The sequence below is a fragment of the Stegostoma tigrinum genome, chromosome 5 (assembly GCF_030684315.1).
Source record: "Stegostoma tigrinum isolate sSteTig4 chromosome 5, sSteTig4.hap1, whole genome shotgun sequence".
In the NCBI taxonomy this organism is placed as follows: Eukaryota; Metazoa; Chordata; class Chondrichthyes; order Orectolobiformes; family Stegostomatidae; genus Stegostoma; species Stegostoma tigrinum.
Genome location: NC_081358.1, coordinates 94,447,302 through 94,466,831, shown reverse-complemented (window position 1 = coordinate 94,466,831; position 19,530 = coordinate 94,447,302). Strand labels below are relative to the sequence as shown.

Sequence of the window (19,530 nt, the reverse complement as noted above, 5' to 3'; positions counted from 1 at the left end):
GACAGAGAGAGCGCGCGCGAGGCAGAGAGACAGAGAGAGCGGCGCGCGAGCAGAGAGACAGAGAGAGCGCGCGCGAGGCAGAGAGAGAGAGAGAGCGCGCGCGAGGCAGAGAGACAGAGAGAGCGCGCGCGAGGCAGAGAGACAGAGAGAGCGCGCGCGAGGCAGAGAGAGAGAGAGAGCGCGCGCGAGGCAGAGAGAGAGAGAGAGCGCGCGCGAGGCAGAGAGAGAGAGAGAGCGCGCGCGAGGCAGAGAGAGAGGAGAGAGCAGCGCGCGAGGCAGAGAGAGACAGAGAGAGCGCGCGCGAGGCAGAGAGAGAGAGAGAGAGCGCGCGCGAGGCAGAGAGAGAGAGAGAGAGCGCGCGCGAGGCAGAGAGAGAGAGGAGAGAGAGAGAGCAGCGCGCGAGCAGAGAGAGAGAGAGAGAGAGCGGCGCGAGGCAGAGAGAGAGAGAGAGAGCGCGCGAGGCAGAGAGAGAGAGAGAGGAGAGCGCGCGAGGCAGAGAGAGAGAGAGAGAGCGCGCGAGGCAGAGAGAGAGAGAGAGAGAGCGCGCGAGGCAGAGAGAGAGAGAGAGAGCGCGCGAGGCAGAGAGAGAGAGCGCGCGAGGCAGAGAGAGAGAGAGAGAGAGAGAGCGCGCGAGGCAGAGAGAGAGAGAGAGAGAGCGCGCGAGCAGAGAGAGAGAGAGAGAGAGAGAGAGAGAGAGCGCGCGGAGGCAGAGAGAGAGAGAGAGAGAGAGAGAGAGGCGTGCGAGACAGAGAGAGAGAGAGAGAGAGAGAGAGAGAGAGAGAGAGAGAGCGCGCGCGAGGCAGAGAGAGAGAGAGAGAGAGAGAGAGGGCGTGCGAGACAGAGAGAGAGAGAGAGAGAGAGAGAGAGAGAGAGAGAGAGAGAGAGCGCGCGCGAGGCAGAGAGAGAGAGAGAGAGAGAGAGAGAGGGCGTGCGAGACAGAGAGAGAGAGAGAGAGAGAGAGAGAGAGAGAGAGAGAGAGAGAGAGAGAGAGAGAGAGAGAGAGAGCGCGCGCGAGGCAGAGAGAGAGAGAGAGAGCGCGCGCGAGGCAGAGAGAGAGAGAGAGAGAGAGAGAGCGCGCGAGGCAGAGAGAGAGAGAGAGAGCGCGCGAGGCAGAGAGAGAGAGCGCGCGAGGCAGAGAGAGAGAGAGAGAGCGCGCGAGGCAGAGAGAGAGAGAGAGAGAGAGAGAGAGAGAGAGAGAGAGAGAGAGAGAGAGAGAGAGAGGAGAGAGAGAGAGCGCGCGCGCGAGGCAGAGAGAGAGAGAGAGAGAGAGAGAGAGGGCGCGCGAGGCAGAGAGAGAGAGAGAGAGAGAGAGAGAGAGAGAGCGCGCGCGAGGCAGAGAGAGAGAGAGAGAGAGAGAGAGAGAGGGCGCGCGAGGCAGAGAGAGAGAGAGAGGGCGCGCGAGGCAGAGAGGAGAGAGAGAGAGAGAGCGCGCGCGAGGCCAGAGAGAGAGAGAGAGAGCGCGCGCGAGGCAGAGAGAGAGAGAGAGCGCGCGAGGCAGAGAGAGAGAGAGAGAGAGAGCGCGCGAGGCAGAGAGAGAGAGAGAGAGAGCGCGCGCGACGGCAGAGAGAGAGAGAGAGAGAGCGCGCGAGGCAGAGAGAGAGAGAGAGAGAGAGGAGCGCGCGAGGCAGAGAGAGAGAGAGAGAGAGAGAGCGCGCGAGGCAGAGAGAGAGAGAGAGAGAGCGCGCGCGCGAGGCAGAGAGAGAGAGAGAGAGAGCGCGCGCGAGGCAGAGAGAGAGAGAGAGAGAGAGAGAGAGAGGGCGTGCGAGACAGAGAGAGAGAGAGAGAGAGGGGCGCGCGAGGCAGAGAGAGAGAGAGAGAGAGGGCGCGCGAGGCAGAGAGAGAGAGAGAGCGCGCGACAGGCAGAGAGAGAGAGAGAGCGCGCGACAGGCAGAGAGAGAGAGAGAGCGCGCGACAGGCAGAGAGAGAGAGAGAGCGCGCGACAGGCAGAGAGAGAGAGAGAGCGCGCGAGGCAGAGAGAGAGAGCGCGAGGCAGAGAGAGAGAGAGAGCGCGCGCGAGGCAGAGAGAGAGAGAGAGCGCGCGAGGCAGAGAGAGAGAGAGAGCGCGCGCGAGGCAGAGAGAGAGAGAGCGCGCGCGAGAGAGAGAGAGCGCGCGCGAGACAGAGAGAGAGAGCGCGGCGCGAGGCAGAGAGAGAGAGAGCGCGCGCGAGGCAGAGAGAGAGAGAGAGCGCGCGCGCGGCAGAGAGAGAGAGAGAGCGCGCGAGGCAGAGAGAGAGAGAGAGAGCGCGCGAGGCAGAGAGAGAGAGAGCGCGCGCGAGGCAGAGAGACAGAGAGAGCGCGCGCGAGGCAGAGAGACAGAGAGAGCGCGCGCGAGGCAGAGAGACAGAGAGAGCGCGCGCGAGGCAGAGAGACAGAGAGAGCGCGCGCGAGGCAGAGAGACAGAGAGAGCGCGCGCGAGGCAGAGAGACAGAGAGAGCGCGCGCGAGGCAGAGAGACAGAGAGAGCGCGCGCGAGGCAGAGAGAGAGAGAGAGAGCGCGCGCGAGGCAGAGAGAGAGAGAGAGCGCGCGCGAGGCAGAGAGAGACAGAGAGAGCGCTGCGCGAGGCAGAGAGAGAGAGAGAGAGCGCGCAGGCGCGAGGCAGAGAGAGAGAGAGAGAGCGCGCGCGAGGCAGAGAGAGAGAGAGAGAGAGAGCGCGCGAGGGCAGAGAGAGAGAGAGAGAGAGCGCGCGCGAGGCAGAGAGAGAGAGAGAGAGAGCGCGCGAGGCAGAGAGAGAGAGAGAGAGCGCGCGAGGCAGAGAGAGAGAGAGAGAGAGCGCGCGAGGCAGAGAGAGAGAGAGAGAGAGCGCGCGAGGCAGAGAGAGAGAGCGCGCGAGGCAGAGAGAGAGAGAGAGAGAGAGAGCGCGCGAGGCAGAGAGAGAGAGAGAGGAGAGAGCGCGCGCGAGGCAGAGAGAGAGAGAGAGAGAGAGAGAGAGAGCGCGCGAGGCAGAGAGAGAGAGAGAGAGAGAGAGAGGGCGTGCGAGACAGAGAGAGAGAGAGAGAGAGAGGGCGTGCGAGACAGAGAGAGAGAGAGAGAGAGAGAGGAGAGAGAGAGAGAGAGAGAGAGAGAGGGCGCGCGAGGCAGAGAGAGAGAGAGAGAGAGCGCGCGCGAGGCAGAGAGAGAGAGAGAGAGAGCGCGCGCGCGAGGCAGAGAGAGAGAGAGAGAGAGAGAGCGCGCGAGGCAGAGAGAGAGAGAGAGAGCGCGCGAGGCAGAGAGAGAGAGCGCGCGAGGCAGAGAGAGAGAGAGAGAGAGCGCGCGAGGCCGAGAGAGAGAGAGAGAGAGAGAGAGCGCGCGCGCGCGGCGAGGCAGAGAGAGAGAGAGAGAGAGAGAGAGGGGCGCGCGAGGCAGAGAGAGAGAGAGAGAGAGAGAGAGAGAGAGAGAGCGCGCGCGAGGCAGAGAGAGAGAGAGAGAGAGAGAGAGAGAGAGGGCGCGCGAGGCAGAGAGAGAGAGAGAGAGCGCGCGCGAGGCAGAGAGAGAGAGAGAGAGAGAGCGCGCGCGAGGCAGAGAGAGAGAGAGAGAGCGCGCGCGCGAGGCCAGAGAGAGAGAGAGAGCGCGCGAGGCAGAGAGAGAGAGAGAGAGAGCGCGCGAGGCAGAGCAGAGAGAGAGAGAGAGAGAGCGCGCGAGGCAGAGAGAGAGAGAGAGAGAGCAGCGCGCGCGAGGCAGAGAGAGAGAGAGAGAGAGCGCTGCGCGAGGCAGAGAGAGAGAGAGAGAGAGAGAGAGAGGGCGTGCGAGACAGAGAGAGAGAGAGAGAGGGCGCGCGAGGCAGAGAGAGAGAGAGAGGGCGCGCGAGGCAGAGAGAGAGAGAGAGAGCGCGCGCCGAGGCAGAGAGAGAGAGAGAGCGCCGCGACAGGCAGAGAGAGAGAGAGAGAGCGCGCGACAGGCAGAGAGAGAGAGAGAGCCGCGCGACAGGCAGAGAGAGAGAGAGAGCGCGCGACAGGCAGAGAGAGAGAGAGAGCGCGCGAGGCAGAGAGAGAGAGAGAGCGCGCGAGGCAGAGAGAGAGAGAGAGCGCGCGAGGCAGAGAGAGAGAGCGCGAGGCAGAGAGAGAGAGAGAGCGCGCGAGGCAGAGAGAGAGAGAGCGCGAGGCAGAGAGAGAGAGAAAGAGAGAGAGCGCGCGCGGCAGAGAGAGAGAGAGAGCGCGCGCGCGACAGGAGAGAGAGAGCGCGCGCAAGGCAGAGAGAGAGAGAGAGAGAGCGCGTGAGGCAGAGAGAGAGAGAGAGAGAGAGAGAGCTGCGCGCGACAGAGAGAGAGCGCGCGCGAGGCAGAGAGAGAGAGAGAGAGCGCGAGGCAGAGAGAGAGAGAGAGAGAGAGGAGAGCGCGCGCGAGGCAGAGAGAGAGAGAGAGAGAGAGCGCGCGCGAGGCAGAGAGAGAGAGAGAGAGCGCAGCGCGCGAGCAGAGAGAGAGAGAGGGAGCGCGCGCGCGAGGCAGAGAGAGAGAGAGAGAGCGCGCGCGCGAGGCAGCAGAGAGAGAGCGCGCAGGCGCGAGGCAGAGAGAGAGAGCGCGCGCGCGAGGCAGAGAGAGAGCGCGCGCGCGAGGCAGAGAGAGAGAGCGCGCGCGAGGCAGAGAGAGAGAGCGCGCGCGAGGCAGAGAGAGAGAGCGCGCGCGAGGCAGAGAGAGAGAGCGCGCGCGAGGCAGAGAGAGAGAGCGCGCGCGAGGCAGAGAGAGAGAGCGCGCGCGAGGCAGAGAGAGAGAGCGCGCGCGAGGCAGAGAGAGAGAGCGCGCGCGAGGCAGAGAGAGAGAGCGCGCGCGAGGCAGAGAGAGAGAGCGCGCGCGAGGCAGAGAGAGAGAGCGGCGCGCGAGGCAGAGAGAGAGAGCGCGCGCGAGGCAGAGAGAGAGAGCGCGCGCGAGGCAGAGAGAGGAGAGCGCGCGAGCGGGCAGAGAGAGAGAGCGCGCGCGAGGCAGAGAGAGAGAGCGCGCGCGAGGCAGAGAGAGAGAGCGCGCGCGCGAGGCAGAAGAGAGAGAGCGCGCGCGAGGCAGAGAGAGAGAGCGCGCGCGAGGCAGAGAGAGAGAGCGCGCGCGAGGCAGAGAGAGAGAGCGCGCGCGAGGCAGAGAGAGAGAGCGCGCGCGCGCGAGACAGAGAGAGCGCGAGAGGACAGAGAGATAGATGGAGACACAGACAGAGACACAAGGTCTGAGACTAGGAATCCGGTAGCAAGTAACTCAGCACCTGACTCCCAAATCCCACCACCATCAGGACTTTGATGGAATATTTCCCATGCGCCTGGGTGATTGCTGCTCCACCAACAATGAAGAAGCCTGACAGTCAAGAATGTTGTATCCTGCTTGATTTGCGCCGCAGCCACAAAAATTCTCTCCTCCACCACCAATGTACGCAGCAGCAGCTTTACGTACCATCTGCAAGAAGCAGTGCAGAAATTCACCAAGGCTCCTTAGACAGAACCTCAAACCCATACCCACTACTACCTCGTACCAATGCAGCAGATTCATAGGAACACCACAATCTGCAAGTACCACTGCAAGTCACTCAACAGCCAAATTAGTACAAGTGACAGAAGAACCAGGAGATATTCACCAACAAGTGAAAGACAAAGAGGAGGATCCTGTGCATCTGAAGCAGAACAAGACAGATTGGGGACAGCAGTGCACAAAGTGTATGAGACAGCTTTGTCAAAATACAGTGCCTTCAGAACGTATGTGAGAGAACACCAACAGAAGGAGATAAATGGAAAAAAAAACAGGAGAGAGCTTCCTCAACTTGTTTATATCTGTCAGAGCTGAACTGCAACATCACAGGAACACAGATACGTGATTGGCAGGTATTTCTTCCATGATTGGTCAGGTGGTTTAAACTAGAGATTATTTCAGGTCGAGTGTACAGTTAATAAATTTATTTTTAAAACAATTAAAATCCACATTAATTAATTAAATAGAATAACTGGCTAAGCAGGCAACATGCTCCAGCTGTAGCACGTGGGAAATGCTGGATGCTGTGCCATCCACATAGCAGCAACAGCAAGTGTTTGTTGCTTGACGAACCTGGGGCCTTTGCTTACCCTGACAGATAATCATGATCAGGATATGGTGTGCTGGAGAGAATTTCAAAGATGATGCAGGATTCTAACTGTGAAGAGTCCAGCATGGAACTCCAAGAAGAGTTGATACAGTGGACAGATAAGAGAGAGGAGATGCACTTTGGTCAGAAGAACACTTGAAGACAAGATAAAATAAGAAGTACAATTCAAAAGGAGGCGCAGAAGCAGAGGGACCCGAGTATGTATCTGCACAGCTCAATATGGCAGCAGGATAGGTGGGCAGATGATTTAATAAAGCATGGTTTAGTAAGGTTTATTTGTGGGGGGAGCAGAGTACAAGAGCAAGCAGGTGAAGTCGAATTTGCACGACACTTAATAGACCAAAGAATCCCCGCATTGTGGAAACAGGCCCTTCGGCCCGCACTGACCCTCAGTCCTCTCACCCAAACCCATTCCCCTATAACCCACCTGACAGACACATCCCTGAACACCACGGGCAATTTAGCATGGCCAATCCACTTAGCCTGCACATCTTTGGGCTGTGGGAGGAAACTGGAGCATCCGGAGGAAACCCACGCAGGCACAGCGAGAACGTGCATACACCACACAGACAGTCACCCGAGGTTGGAGTCAAACCCGAGTTCCTGGTGCAGTGAGGCAGCAGTGTTAACCACCGAGCCACCATGCCACCCACTCGTTAGAAGATCTCAGCTGAAGTATTAAGTACAGTTGTGGATTCCATCTTACTGGAAAGATTGAATTCATTGGCGAAATTGTTGAAGCAATTTACAAGCATGGTTCCAGGTACGAGAAGCTTCAGTTATGAGGATAGGTTGAAGGAGCTGAAACTGTTCTTCTTGGAGAGAAGGTAGGTGGGACGTACAGTGATTTTCAAAATTGTGAAGGGGGTGAAGATCAGAAAGGGAGAAGCTTTTCCCCTTCTCAAGGAGAACAAGAATGAGCGGGCATTGACTTAAGTAGCAAGGGTGATATGAAAAAATATACACAAAGTTTTTTGGATATGAAATACATAGCCTGCAAAAGTTGTAGAGACTGGTTCAATTGAGGCACTAAACAGGATATTGATGATTATTTGGATAGAAATTCTGTGCACAGAAATACGGAAAAAGTAAGACAGATTGACACCAGGTCATGATACCTGGTTGAACAGCTAGTGCAAACACAACAGGCCAAATGGCCACTTTCTGCATCGTAACAGCTCTGAGATTCTATAAAAGTTAAAAAATCAAAAATTAAGGTTCTTGATCTGAATGCACATGGTATTTATAAGATAGGTGAGTTGACAACGTAATTACTATAACTTGATAGCTATTACAGAGCATGGGGTTGTGTGGTGACCATGAATGAAAACTTAAAATTCAAGGGCATTTGACTTCTGGATTATTTGACAAACATGCCAATAAAGGTAGGGTAGCATTCTTGTAAAAGGAAGATATAAAGTGCAGAGTGAACAGTGATGTAACTGCAGTAGATGGTTCCATGGAATCAGTAGTGGGAAGAAGGAATAGCAGGAAAAACAAGCCATGGGAGGGTAGATCCAATTAGGCATTCAAGAAGGGCATTGTGATTATTATGGGTGTTTCAAATTTGTATACCGAGTGGACAAATCAGGGGGACAAAACAAAGATGCAAGATGAATTTGTAGAGTGCATCAGGGATTTTGTTTTGGGAAGAATGCTGTACAACCAACTCGCAAACTAGCTTTTTAGATGTGGTCATGTATAATAGGGTATGACTGAAAGTATCTCATAGTTAAGGATTCTGTTAGATAGTGATCACAACACTGTAGAAGTTCAATTCCATTTGAAGGAAAGCAACTTGGGTCTCGTATCAGTGTTCTCAATTTAAATGAAGGCAATTGTGGAGGTAAGAAACAATTATCTCTAGCAGGTGGAAAACATACTAAGGGGTAAGTCAGTCAATAAACTGTGCCAAACATTTAAGCAGATATTTTGTAATACTCAATAAAAACTTACATTGATCAGTAAGTAGGATTTGATGAGATGAAACTCCCATGGTTAGCAAAAGTGGTCAAGGAGAGTGTCCAACCCAAAACAAAGTCACACAAGTGGCAAAAAATGGTTGCAAGCCAGGAGATTGGGAATTTTTTAAAGTAACCAGCAGTAGATGACTAAAAAGCTAAAAAAGGAGAGAATTTATTGTCAAGGTAAGTTGACAAGAAATGTAAAAAACAAACAGCAAGAGTTTTTACAATACACAAACAGAATAGCTAAAGTGTAGGATGCTTGGATGATGCAACTGGGGAATTAAAAATGAGGAACAGGGAAATAACAGAAAATTTAAACCCATGTTTTGTACTGATCTTCGTAATGGACGACACTCTGAAGATCCCAAACATATCAAAGTGCACACTGGAGGAAAGATGTAATAAAAGTCTCGACCACAAGGATCAAAGTATTTGATGAATACAGGATCTGTTTCAGGTTGGAAAAATTTAACTAGTGGAGTGCCAAAAGGATCAGTCCTAGGTCTCCAATTATAAACTATCAATATTAATGATTTTGGAGGATGCAGATTCTAATGTATTAAAATTTGATGTTTCAGAAATAGGTGGAAGGAGAAAGAGTCTTCAAGGGGGATTTTAAGTAGGTTGAGTGAATAAGCAAAAACTTGGTAATGAAGCTTAAATGTAGGATAATGAGATCATGCATCTTAGTGGGATGGTTCAAAAGGCAAAATGGAGACAGCCTCCAAAAAAATGCATAGTGCAAAAGAATCTGGGTGTTCTTGTGCATGAAAATCAAAAAGCTGACATGCAAGTGCAGCAAGTAACTAAGAAGGCACCCGCAATTTTGGCTTTTTTTTTCAGGGGTTGGAGCTTAACAATAGGTAAGGCTTGTTATAACTCTACAGGGTGCCAATGGGTCCTCACCCATGGGACTATACAAAGTTGTAGCCCCCATGTTGTAAAAAGGGTTCATTGGCATTGGGGACAGTTAAAAAGGGACACACTAGGCTGATCCTGGGATGTAAGATTTGCAGTATCAAGAACAACAAAAGTAGTGAAGGCATTATTCATTAACATTTAGAAAAATGAAGGGTGTGTTTTTTAAAAACTTTCACAAATTGAGGGGCTTGACAGAGTAGATGTTGAAATTATGTTTCCACTACTTGTTTAGGCTACCATTTTGACTCATATATACTTTGCCCAGAGGGCAGTCAAGAGTCAACCACATTGCCATTCGTCTAGAGTCACACTGAGGCTGAACTAATAAGGCTGGCAAAAATCTTTCCCTGAAGGACACGAGTGAACTATGAGTTTTTTTTCGATAATCAACAGTCACCATTCATCTAGCTTCATTTTCATTCTAGATTTTTATTAAATTCAAATTTCATCATCTGACATGGTTGAATATAAATCCATCTCATCAAAACATCAGTCTTGCGTTCTGGATTACTAGTCCGGTGACATTATCACAACACCACCATCACTTCCCCTGAAGTCCTAAATCCTGGCACCAGGCAGGCAATTCTGCCTTCTGGACTCCAGATGTTTGTTGAAGAGAACACAGAGTCAGAGTCAAATCTCCCATGCTGAATGGCTTACTGTACCCATGATGCCAAAATCAGTTATTTTTACTATCTCAGAGCCCTCAAACTTACCCAAATATGCTGGAAGTACACCAAACTTGTTGCACAATTGCCAAGACAGAGGTTCCTTCATTTTCTGCCTCAATTCCAGTCACCCTCTCATATTCCTGACCCCTTAGCAAACCAGAACCCCTATCTTAAGGGTTGCGACTGCTGCCTGGAACAAAATAAAAAGGATCTATATACCTTAACCTTTCTTTGATGCATCACAGCTTGCAGGTCAGCTCCCAGCTCAAAAGCAGCTTCATGTGCTGCAGACACAGTATTAGCATCTTTGCTGTAGCCTGCACTACCTTCAATGAGCTCAAATACTACAGTTGCAACATATCACCGTGAGTTTTTGTTTAAAAATATCAATAATGAATAACTTACAAACCTAATAATCCTAATAAGACTTATTACTGCTCAAATGCCTACTTTGAATGAAACCTTACAATTACCAATAAAATTCCAGGACTTTAGCAGTTGGGGTAAGTCAGCAAAATATTCATCACTCAATTATTTGCTTGCTTCTCTGACAGCAGTGACTCTCAAGGTGACACACTGACTCAGCTGCACATCATTAATGTGAGCTGGTGGCAGAGGGACACAGAATCTCCACAATAATAACACACATGATACTTGATCCCATTGATGACTTGCACTCCATTCAAGGTGGAATATAGTCAGCAAGCACAAACCATGCAAGGTACTTTTGAAAAGCAAGATGAATGCCCAAAACAATTACACATAAAATGAAAGGAAATCTGCATGAAGCAGGAAGGACACACTAGCATAGAAGAATAAGAAAGGCAAATCCAAGGTTGACACTGATAAGAGATTGGTATGCAGATTTACATGAAGATAACAGACTGGAGGGGAAAAATCTAGACATTACCTAAAGCAGCCTTGGCAGCTGCTGCAGCCACTCGAGGGTCCACAACTGAGGCTAGGAATGCCACAGTGCTCATGACAGGATTCCCAGACTGGCTGAAAGGAACAGGTTGGAAGGCTAGAGGGCCAAGGGAGGAGTCGGTGTCTTCCAAGTAAGGGTCTTCAATAGGCAGTCGCAGAAAGTTCAATATACACTCATCCTGTGTACGGCTGCCAACATGCTCAGATACTTTATTCCAGTCATCTTTGTACATTTCCAGAGCCTAAAAGCAAAGAATGAGCGAGTTTTTGTTTAAAAAAAGTCAACAGCATTAACAAAATATATTTAGTCAGTAAAGAACTGAGGAAAGTTCGAGACTTGGCCAGATTTTGCATTCATACAGCCAATACCAAAAACTAAAATCATTCAATTGCATACTCCTCCAAATATACAATCGAATTGGATCCTGAAGTGGTAAAGGACAATTTCTTCCTCAGACTTGTTAATGTGTAAAACAGATAAGCATTAAGAGCTTGGACTCATTTTCTCTTCCAAATTTCAGCCAGCAGGTACACGCGCTCAAACAGCCATCTACTGAATTGAAAGACCAATAAAGTTCGTTTTCTTCTAACAAAGATAACTGACATACTCTTAAGCTGATTTTTTGCCCACTGGAGTACCAGCACATCAAGTAGCCTCTTCAAACCAACATCCAGTTTGTAAAATATCACTGCTAAACACATTCAATTTTCTGCTGTTGCAAACATCATAGAATGATTCCACACTGAAATCAATTCAGTTTGATAGGACATAGTGACATGAATGACCTAACAGTGACAAACTCTGTGTTGGTTTCCAAATGTAATGAAACTATACATAGTGGGTGCATTGATATTGAATGCCCAAGAATTAGAAGATAGTTAAAAAAAAAAACACTATTAAGTGATAGAAGCAGAGAAAATGTTGAGCTTGATACCATTTGGCCTACCATCAATAATGTTCAAAATTTTAGAGTTTAAAATTATGCTTTTGAATTTTTTAAAGTGAAAGGCAGGATGTTTAGACAGTATATGAGGAAAGGGTTTATCAGAGGGTGATGGGGGTCTGGAACGCACTGCTTAGAGGGGAGTTGAGGTGGGAAAGCTCAAACATTAGAAGGACTTGGAGAAGAACTTCAAATGTCATTACATTCAACATTATAGGCTTAGTGCAGAAAAGTGAGAATAGCGAAGTTAGTGGTATATTTTTGATGGTACAGATGTATAGTGGTATATTTCTGATGCGCAGCAGGGTTGATTTTGTATTGTATGATTCTTTGATCATTATTAGTGTTATGATAATACAAATTTAAATAAAAGTACAATTAAGAAAATTCAATAAGACTCATGAAACACAAATGGTGTTTGCCAAGTCTGTAAAGATGAAACTTGCAAGATCGAAAGGGGTGGGTGTAGTATACTCAGATTTTGAAGAAACTTTTGATATATTGTCACCCAAGACATCAACACACAAAATTAGGATGATCAAACCAATTTTTATACTGGAGCCTGACTTGCAGAGTGCTACATTAGTTTGGAATCATAAGAAGAGATGATTTCCACTGTCTGGGAAACGTAGAACATGGGGACCCAGGTCAGAATAAGGGTTTGGTGATATCAGTCTTAGGGGAGAAGAAATTTCTTCACTGGCACGAATTGCAATTGTTTTAAAAATATTTTCGACCTGAGGATTAAGCGATATTTTGGTATGCAGATTTGGTGTTCAAACAACTCAGTCTTGATTAGCACGAGATGAAAATGCTTTTTCAGCATGTTGCCTTCAGCAGTATTAATTGACAGTTAATTAAAAGCCAGACTGAAGTGGCTGAGGACTTCCTCTTGAAGCATGCCTAAAAAGATTGCCGTCTGATCCTGAGCACTTGTTAATATGTCATAATTGTAAGTGCTATGTCCATCAACAATTTTAATCCTTTCATCCAATGAGTATGGGAGCTTCCATTTGCCAGCTACTTCAACACACCATTGTGCTCCCTGACCAACATTTCTGTACTCCGGTCTGCTGCAGTGTCCCAGCAAGTCTCAAGAGCAAGTTGAAAGAACAGCACCTCGCTACCCCCTGGGGGACCGTGCAGCCTTCAGGACTCAAATGCGGAGTTCAATAATTTTACGTCTTTCCGTGTTATTCATCTACTTCCCACCCCTGGCCCTGCTATGATATGAGCTGCTTTCAGCACATTTTCACCTACTTATGGCCTCCATTATCAACTCTTCTTTTTCTCTGAGATACTATGATATCTTGTCCACTTAACTGTTGTTCTCTCTCTCTCTCTCTCTCTGGGCTCAATCACCAGCTATCACTCACTCCTTTCCTCTCCAACCCTGACTTCAGCTCACATATCATCTTTCGTGAGCTACTGTCAGTTTTGAAGAAGGGTCAATGGACTCAAAATGTTGTTAACTCTGCTCTCTCTCTATAGAGAGAGATGCTGCCAGGCCTTCTGGATTTCTCCAGAGATTTCTGCTTTTGTTTCAGATTTTCAACATCTGCAGTTTTTCATTTTATTTATCTGAAAGTTAATTACTATTGGGCCGTATTTTCCAAGGAGTGGCAATCTCACGTACAGAAGGGGGGAGATTCTGCTCAGTTCTCTCTCATCAAGGCAGAGCTATACTTCAATTCTGATCATTCTTTCTTGGTAGAGAACTGGCATGGGAAGGCAAACTACATTTTTTTTTAGGTAGTCAATTGCTATATTGTGAACTTGAAAGATCCTGACAGCCACTTTGACAATTGCTGTCAAAATGTAAGGACATAAGACAAGTGGCGTTTTTGAGTGTTGAGAGGCTAGGGAGAACAGGACGTCACGAGTGGGATGCTAAGGTTCCAGATAAGTAGGACATTAGTTGGGTATGTGGTAGCATGCCAGGCAAATTGACAGTCTACTCCTGACTCCCTGAGAGCAAGGGAAGAGTGCCAATATGTAGGGTGTCAAATGCATAGGGTGACAGCTTGGGAGTTTATGATGTATCAGGTGGCAAGGTAAGTGATGTTGAGGGTGGGTCGGTGAAATCTGGCCCGGCAGGAGGTGGAGAAGGTGGGTGTCAGGTTTGGGGTGTTCAGGTCTGGTGACAATAAGAGTGTCAAGCCAGGTTTGGGCCAGTCCAACCTGGGCACGGAAGTGTTGTGTCAGATCCCAAGGGGTAAGGGTATGTCAGGTCCCAAATGTACGCCTGAGAGCTAGAATGGAACTTACAAAACTTGACTCTCAATGCAGCATGGTTCACTAGTTTTTCTGCTTTGCCAAGAATTTCAAAGCAGTACAAGATATGATTGAGAAAGGATACACAGGTAGTTCTCCTATAACACAACAGTAGCGTTCTTGTGTGACTGCACGCTGAAGAAAATAGTCATAGAAAATTGCACTTTTGGGAAATTGCTACAGCAAATCGTTATACCTGTACAGTAAAAAGTTCATGTTATCCAAACAGTGTCCACTATTCAAACACGTTACAGCTATTTCACGTTAACGAGACACATGTTACAGCAGAACTATCTGTAGTTGCGTTCAAGGCTCTTCGGAGAAGGGCAACAAGATTGATTCCAGAGATGGCAGATTTATCTTATCAAGAGAGATTGATCAGTTTAGGCCTATACTCTTTGGAGTTTAGACGAATAACAGAAGATCTACTTGAAGTATGTCAGATGCTAAAGGGTATCGATAAAATAGAGAGAGGCTGTTTCCTCACGTTGGGTAATCCAGATCAAGAGATCATGGTTTTAGGATAAGGGGTGGCAGATTTAAAACAGAAATGAGGAGAGATTACTTCTCCTAAGTGATCATGAATCTGTGGAATTCACTACCCAGAGTATGGTGGATGTTTGGGGACCGCTTTGCAGAACACCTCCGCTCAGTTCGCAACAAACAACTGCACCTCCCAGTTGCAAACCACTTCCACTCCCCCTCCCATTCTTTAGATGACATGTCCATCATGGGCCTCCTGCAGTGCCACAATGATGCCACCCGAAGGTTGCAGGAACAGCAACTCATATTCCGCCTGGGAACCCTGCAGCCTAATGGTATCAATGTGGACTTCACCAGCTTCAAAATCTCCCCTTCCCCCACCGCATCCCTAAACCAGCCCAGTTCGTCCCCTCCCCCCACTGCACCACACAACCAGGTTAGGGGTGAGATAGATAGGGGTGAGGGAGGAGGTGTGGAACACAATAAATTTGAGGGCGACATAAGGTTTTTAATTAGGAATGTTTTGAAGGGTTACAGAAAGCGTTAAGCAAGTGCAGTCAAAAGGTGAAATCTGCTATGGACTTAGTGAATGGCACAGCAGGCTCAATGGGCCGAATTGCCTACTCCTGCTCCTATTTTCTTTCTACCTGAATAGCTCACAATTGACAAGTTTACTCTGATTACCTCCCAGAAAGTGTTCAAAATAAAACGCAATTTATATGAATGCTGAACCTTGCGAAAAGAGTTACTGAAATAGCAGTGACAAAAGCAACAAAAGTTATGAATGAGAAGTACCCACCTCCAACAGCAGCAGAGTTTCCTGGTCTGTCCAATCCCTTGATGCACTGGCCTTACTTTGCTGCAGAACAGAAGCAGTGGAAAAGTATAAACATCCAAAATGGGAAGAGGTGGCATTTTAGAAAATTTTCACACTGTCCATCTGCTAAGCTTCCGTCTGTTCTCCAAGCAACTGACAGAGAAAATCTCAAACTCTTCTCCAGGCATATAAGCAGCAAGAGAATGGTTAAAAAGAGTAGTTAGGTCAATCGGAGACCAAATGAGGGATTTACAGACACAAGCAGGGAGCATGGCTGAGGTGTTAAATGACCATTTTGCATGAACCTTTACAAAAAATGGAGGGTACTACCTAAGCACAGCGACAGAAAAAGAAAGTGTCACTAGAAGGGATCAAAATTAATAGGGAAGACGTCTTGGACTGACTGTGGGCACTTAAAATTAACAAGGCATTTGGACCAGACGAGATGTATCCAAGGCATTTAAGGAAGGTTAAAAATTGTGGAGTCACTGGCCATATTTCAGTACTTGTTGGAACAGGAGAAGTGCCAGAAAACTGGAGAATTGCTGACATTACAGTCTTGTTCAAAGTATGTTGCAAGGGTAATCCCAAAAATTTAGACTCATTTAACTTGGGTAATGAGGAGACCTTTGGAAACAAGTATTCAGGATAGAATCAGTAGTCACATGCAAAAAAGCTGGGTTGATTAGATAGAGTCAGTAGGGATTTCTCAAGGAGAAATTGTGTTTAACTGACAAGAGTTTTTTGAATAGGCAATGGAAAGGGTTGATGAGAATAATGCCGTGATGTGTTATACATGGATTTCCAGAATGCATTTCACACAGGGCCTCACAACACACTTGAGGAAAGTTGGGGGTCATAGTATAAAACTGACAGTAGGAACATGAGATACAAAATTGGCAGAGTGATATGAAACAGACTAACGGTCAATGGATATTTCTCAGCTGGAGAAAAGTTGTAGTAGAGAGTGGCCCAGCAGTTGACGTTGGAAAAGCAACAGTCCCAATGTCTACCGACGGTTACTCCAAATGTGGCCTTACCAATGTCTCTATAGCTGTAACACACTGTACTCAGTGTTCTGATCAATGAAGGCAAGTGTACCAAACATCACCTTTACCCCCCTGTTTACCTGTAATACCACTTTCAAGACATGAAACACCTCACCCCTAGTTCTGGGATAATGGGAACTGCAGAAGCTGGAGAATTCCAAGATAATAAAATGGGAGGCTGGATGAACACAGCAGGCCAAGCAGCATCTCAGGAGCACAAAAGCTGACGTTTCGGGCCTAAACCCTTCATCAGAGAGGGGGATGGGTGGGCTTGAAATGGACATCAGTTACAAGCTGGTTGCCTGAGATGGAGACTGAAAGGTCCAGGAAGGTGAGGGGTGTGATGGAGATGGCCCAGGTGAACTGAAGGTTGGGGTGGAAGGTGTTGGTGAAGTGGATGAACTATACACCTGCATTCCGCATGCAGATGGCCTCAAGGCCCTCCGCTTCTTCCTGTCCCGCAGGCCCGACCGGTCCCCCTCCACCGACACCCTCATCCGCCTAGCCGAACTCGTCCTCACCCTCAACTTCTCTTTTGACTCCTCCCACTTCCTACAGACTAAGGGGTTGGCCATGGGCACCCACATGGGCCCCAGCTCTGCCTGCCTCTTTGTAGGTTACATGGAACAGTCCCTCTTCCGCACCTACACAGGCCCCAAACCCCACCTCTTCCTCCGGTACATTGATGACTGTATCGACGCCGCCTCTTACTCCCCAGAGGAGCTCGAACAGTTCATCCACTTCACCAACACCTTCCACCCCAACCTTCAGTTCACCTGGGCCATCTCCAGCACACCCCTCACCTTCCTGGACCTTTCAGTCTCCATCTCAGGCAACCAGCTTGTAACTGATGTCCATTTCAAGCCCACCGACTCCCACAGCTACCTAGAATACACCTCCTCCCACCCACCCTCCTGCAAAAATTCCATCCCCTATTCCCAATTCCTCTGCCTCTGCCGCATCTGCTCCCACGATAAGACATTCCACTCCCGCACATCCCAGATGTCCAAGTTCTTCAAGGACCGCAACTTTCCCCCCACAGTGATCGAGAACGCCCTTGACCGCGTCTCCCGCATTTCCCGCAACACATCCCTCACACCCCGCCTCCGCCACAACCGCCCTAAGAGGATCCCCCTCGTTCTCACACAGCACCCCACCAACCTCCGGATACAACGCATCATCCTCCGACACTTCCGCCATCTACAATCCGACCCCACCACCCAAGACATTTTTCCATCCCCACCCCTGTCTGCTTTCCGGAGAGACCACTCTCTCCGTGACTCCCTTGTTCGCTCCACACTGCCCTCCAACCCCAACACACCCGGCACCTTCCCCTGCGACCGCAGGAAATGCTACACTTGCCCCCACACCTCCTCCCTCACCCCTATCCCAGGCCCCAAGATGACTTTCCACATTAAGCAGAGGTTCACCTGCACATTTGCAATGTGGTATACTGCATCCACTGTAGCCGGTGTGGCTTCCTCTACATTGGGGAAACCAAGCGGAGGCTTGGGGACCGCTTTGCAGAACACCTCCGCTCAGTTCGCAATAAACAACTGCACCTGCCAGTCGCAAACCATTTCCACTCCCCCTCCCATTCTCTAGATGACATGTCCATCATGGGCCTCCTGCAGTGCCACAATGATGCCACCCGAAGGTTGCAGGAACAGCAACTCATATTCCGCCTGGGAACCCTGCAGCCATATGGTATCAATGTGGACTTCACCAGTTTCAAAATCTCCCCTTCCCCCACCGCATCCCTAAACCAGCCCAGTTCGTCCCCTCCCCCCACTGCACCACACCACCAGCCCAGCTCTTCCCCTCCACCCACTGCATCCCAAAACCAGTCCAACCTGTCTCCGTCTCCCTAGCCTGTTCTTCCTCTCACCCATCCCTTCCTCCCACCCCAAGCCGCACCCCCATCTACCTACTAACCTCATCCCACCTCCTTGACCTGTCCGTCTTCCCTGGACTGACCTATCCCCTCCCTACCTCCCCACCTACACTCTCTCCACCTATCTTCTTTTCTCTCCATCTTCGGTCCGCCTCCCCCTCTCTCCCTATTTATTCCAGAACCCTCACCCCATCCCCCTCTCTGAAGAAGGGTCTAGGCCCGAAACGTCAGCTTTTGTGCTCCTGAGATGCTGCTTGGCCTGCTGTGTTCATCCAGCCTCACATTTTATTATCACCCCTCGTTCTCTTGGTTTGACAACAATCCCCAAGGCCTAGCTGTGCAAGTCCTGCCCTGGTTTGTTTTAAAAAAAATGCAGCATCTCTTTTTATCCAGCTGCCATTCCTTGGCCCACTGGCCCAGATGATCTAGGTCCCATTCTGAGATAACCTTCTTCACTGTTCGGGATACCATCAGTATTGGTAATATCCACAAACTTACTAACCATGCCTCCTATATTCTCATCCAAATCACTTATACAAACGACAAACAACAGGGGACCCAGCACCATTCGCAGCAGCACACCGCTAGTCATAGGCCTCCCGTCTGAACAACAAACCTCTATCAGGACCCCCTGTCTCCTACCGTCAAGCCAATTTTGTATCCAATCAACCAGTTCTTCCTGGATCACATGGGATCAAAAAACTTAATGATCAGTCTACCATATGAAACAGTGTCAAAAGCCTTGCTAAAGTCCATTTTGACAACGTCTGGAGGTCTGCATTCATCTATTTCTTGGTAACTTCTTCAAAAATCTCAAATCAAGTTCGTGAGACATGATTTCCCATACACAAATCCATGCTGACTATCCCTAATCAGTCCTTGCTCTTCCAAATGAATGCAGATCCTGTCTCTCAGAATCCCCTCCAACAACTTGTTCATGTCAGGTCACCAGTCTCTAGATCCCTGGCTTTTCCATATGGTTTTTCTCAAAATCATGGCACAACAAGACCTTTCAGTCTTGCAGCACCTCACTCATGGCTATCGATGATACAAATATCTCTGCTAGAGACCCTGTAATTTATTCTCTAGCTTCCCACAACGTTCTGGGATAAACTTCATTAGGTGTCGGGAGTTAAGTTACCGACCTGTATGTGCATTAACACCTCCAGCACCTCCTCTTCTGTAACATGGGATCTTTGAGACATCACTATTTATTTCTCCAAGTTCGCTGGTTTTCATGTCTTTCTCCACATCTCATGTCCCCTTTTCATCCTCCTGATTTCCTTCGTGTATACTGCTACTGCCCTTATGCTGTTCTAGGGATTCACTTGATCCTAGAGGCCTATACCTGGCATATAGCTCCTCCTTCTTCTTGACCAGATCCTCACTATCACTGGTCATCCAGTGTTCCATACTCCTGCAGGCTTGCCCTTCACAATAGCAGGAACATGCTGGTCCTGAACTCTCAATATTTTGCTTTTGAAAGCCTTCCACTTGCTGGTTGTCCCTTTAGCTGCAAACAGCCTTCCCAAACGACTGTTGCCATTTAATATCAAA

At 49.2% G+C, this 19,530-nt stretch overlaps 1 protein-coding gene across 1 annotated transcript in view; it reads right to left on the bottom strand.

Moving 5' to 3' along the window:
• Nucleotides 1-8,122: 8,122 nt before the first annotated feature.
• Nucleotides 8,123-19,530, bottom strand: part of LOC125451679 (SWI/SNF complex subunit SMARCC1) — a 104,101-nt gene continuing 92,693 nt past the window's right edge. The window contains exons 19-21 of the mRNA XM_059646371.1: nt 15,013-15,072; nt 10,496-10,754; nt 8,123-8,145 (exon numbers count right to left, since the gene is read on the bottom strand). Coding sequence (XP_059502354.1) covers nt 8,138-8,145; nt 10,496-10,754; nt 15,013-15,072 — 327 coding nt within the window. The 3' untranslated portion in view covers nt 8,123-8,137. The remainder of the gene's footprint in view (nt 8,146-10,495; nt 10,755-15,012; nt 15,073-19,530) is intronic.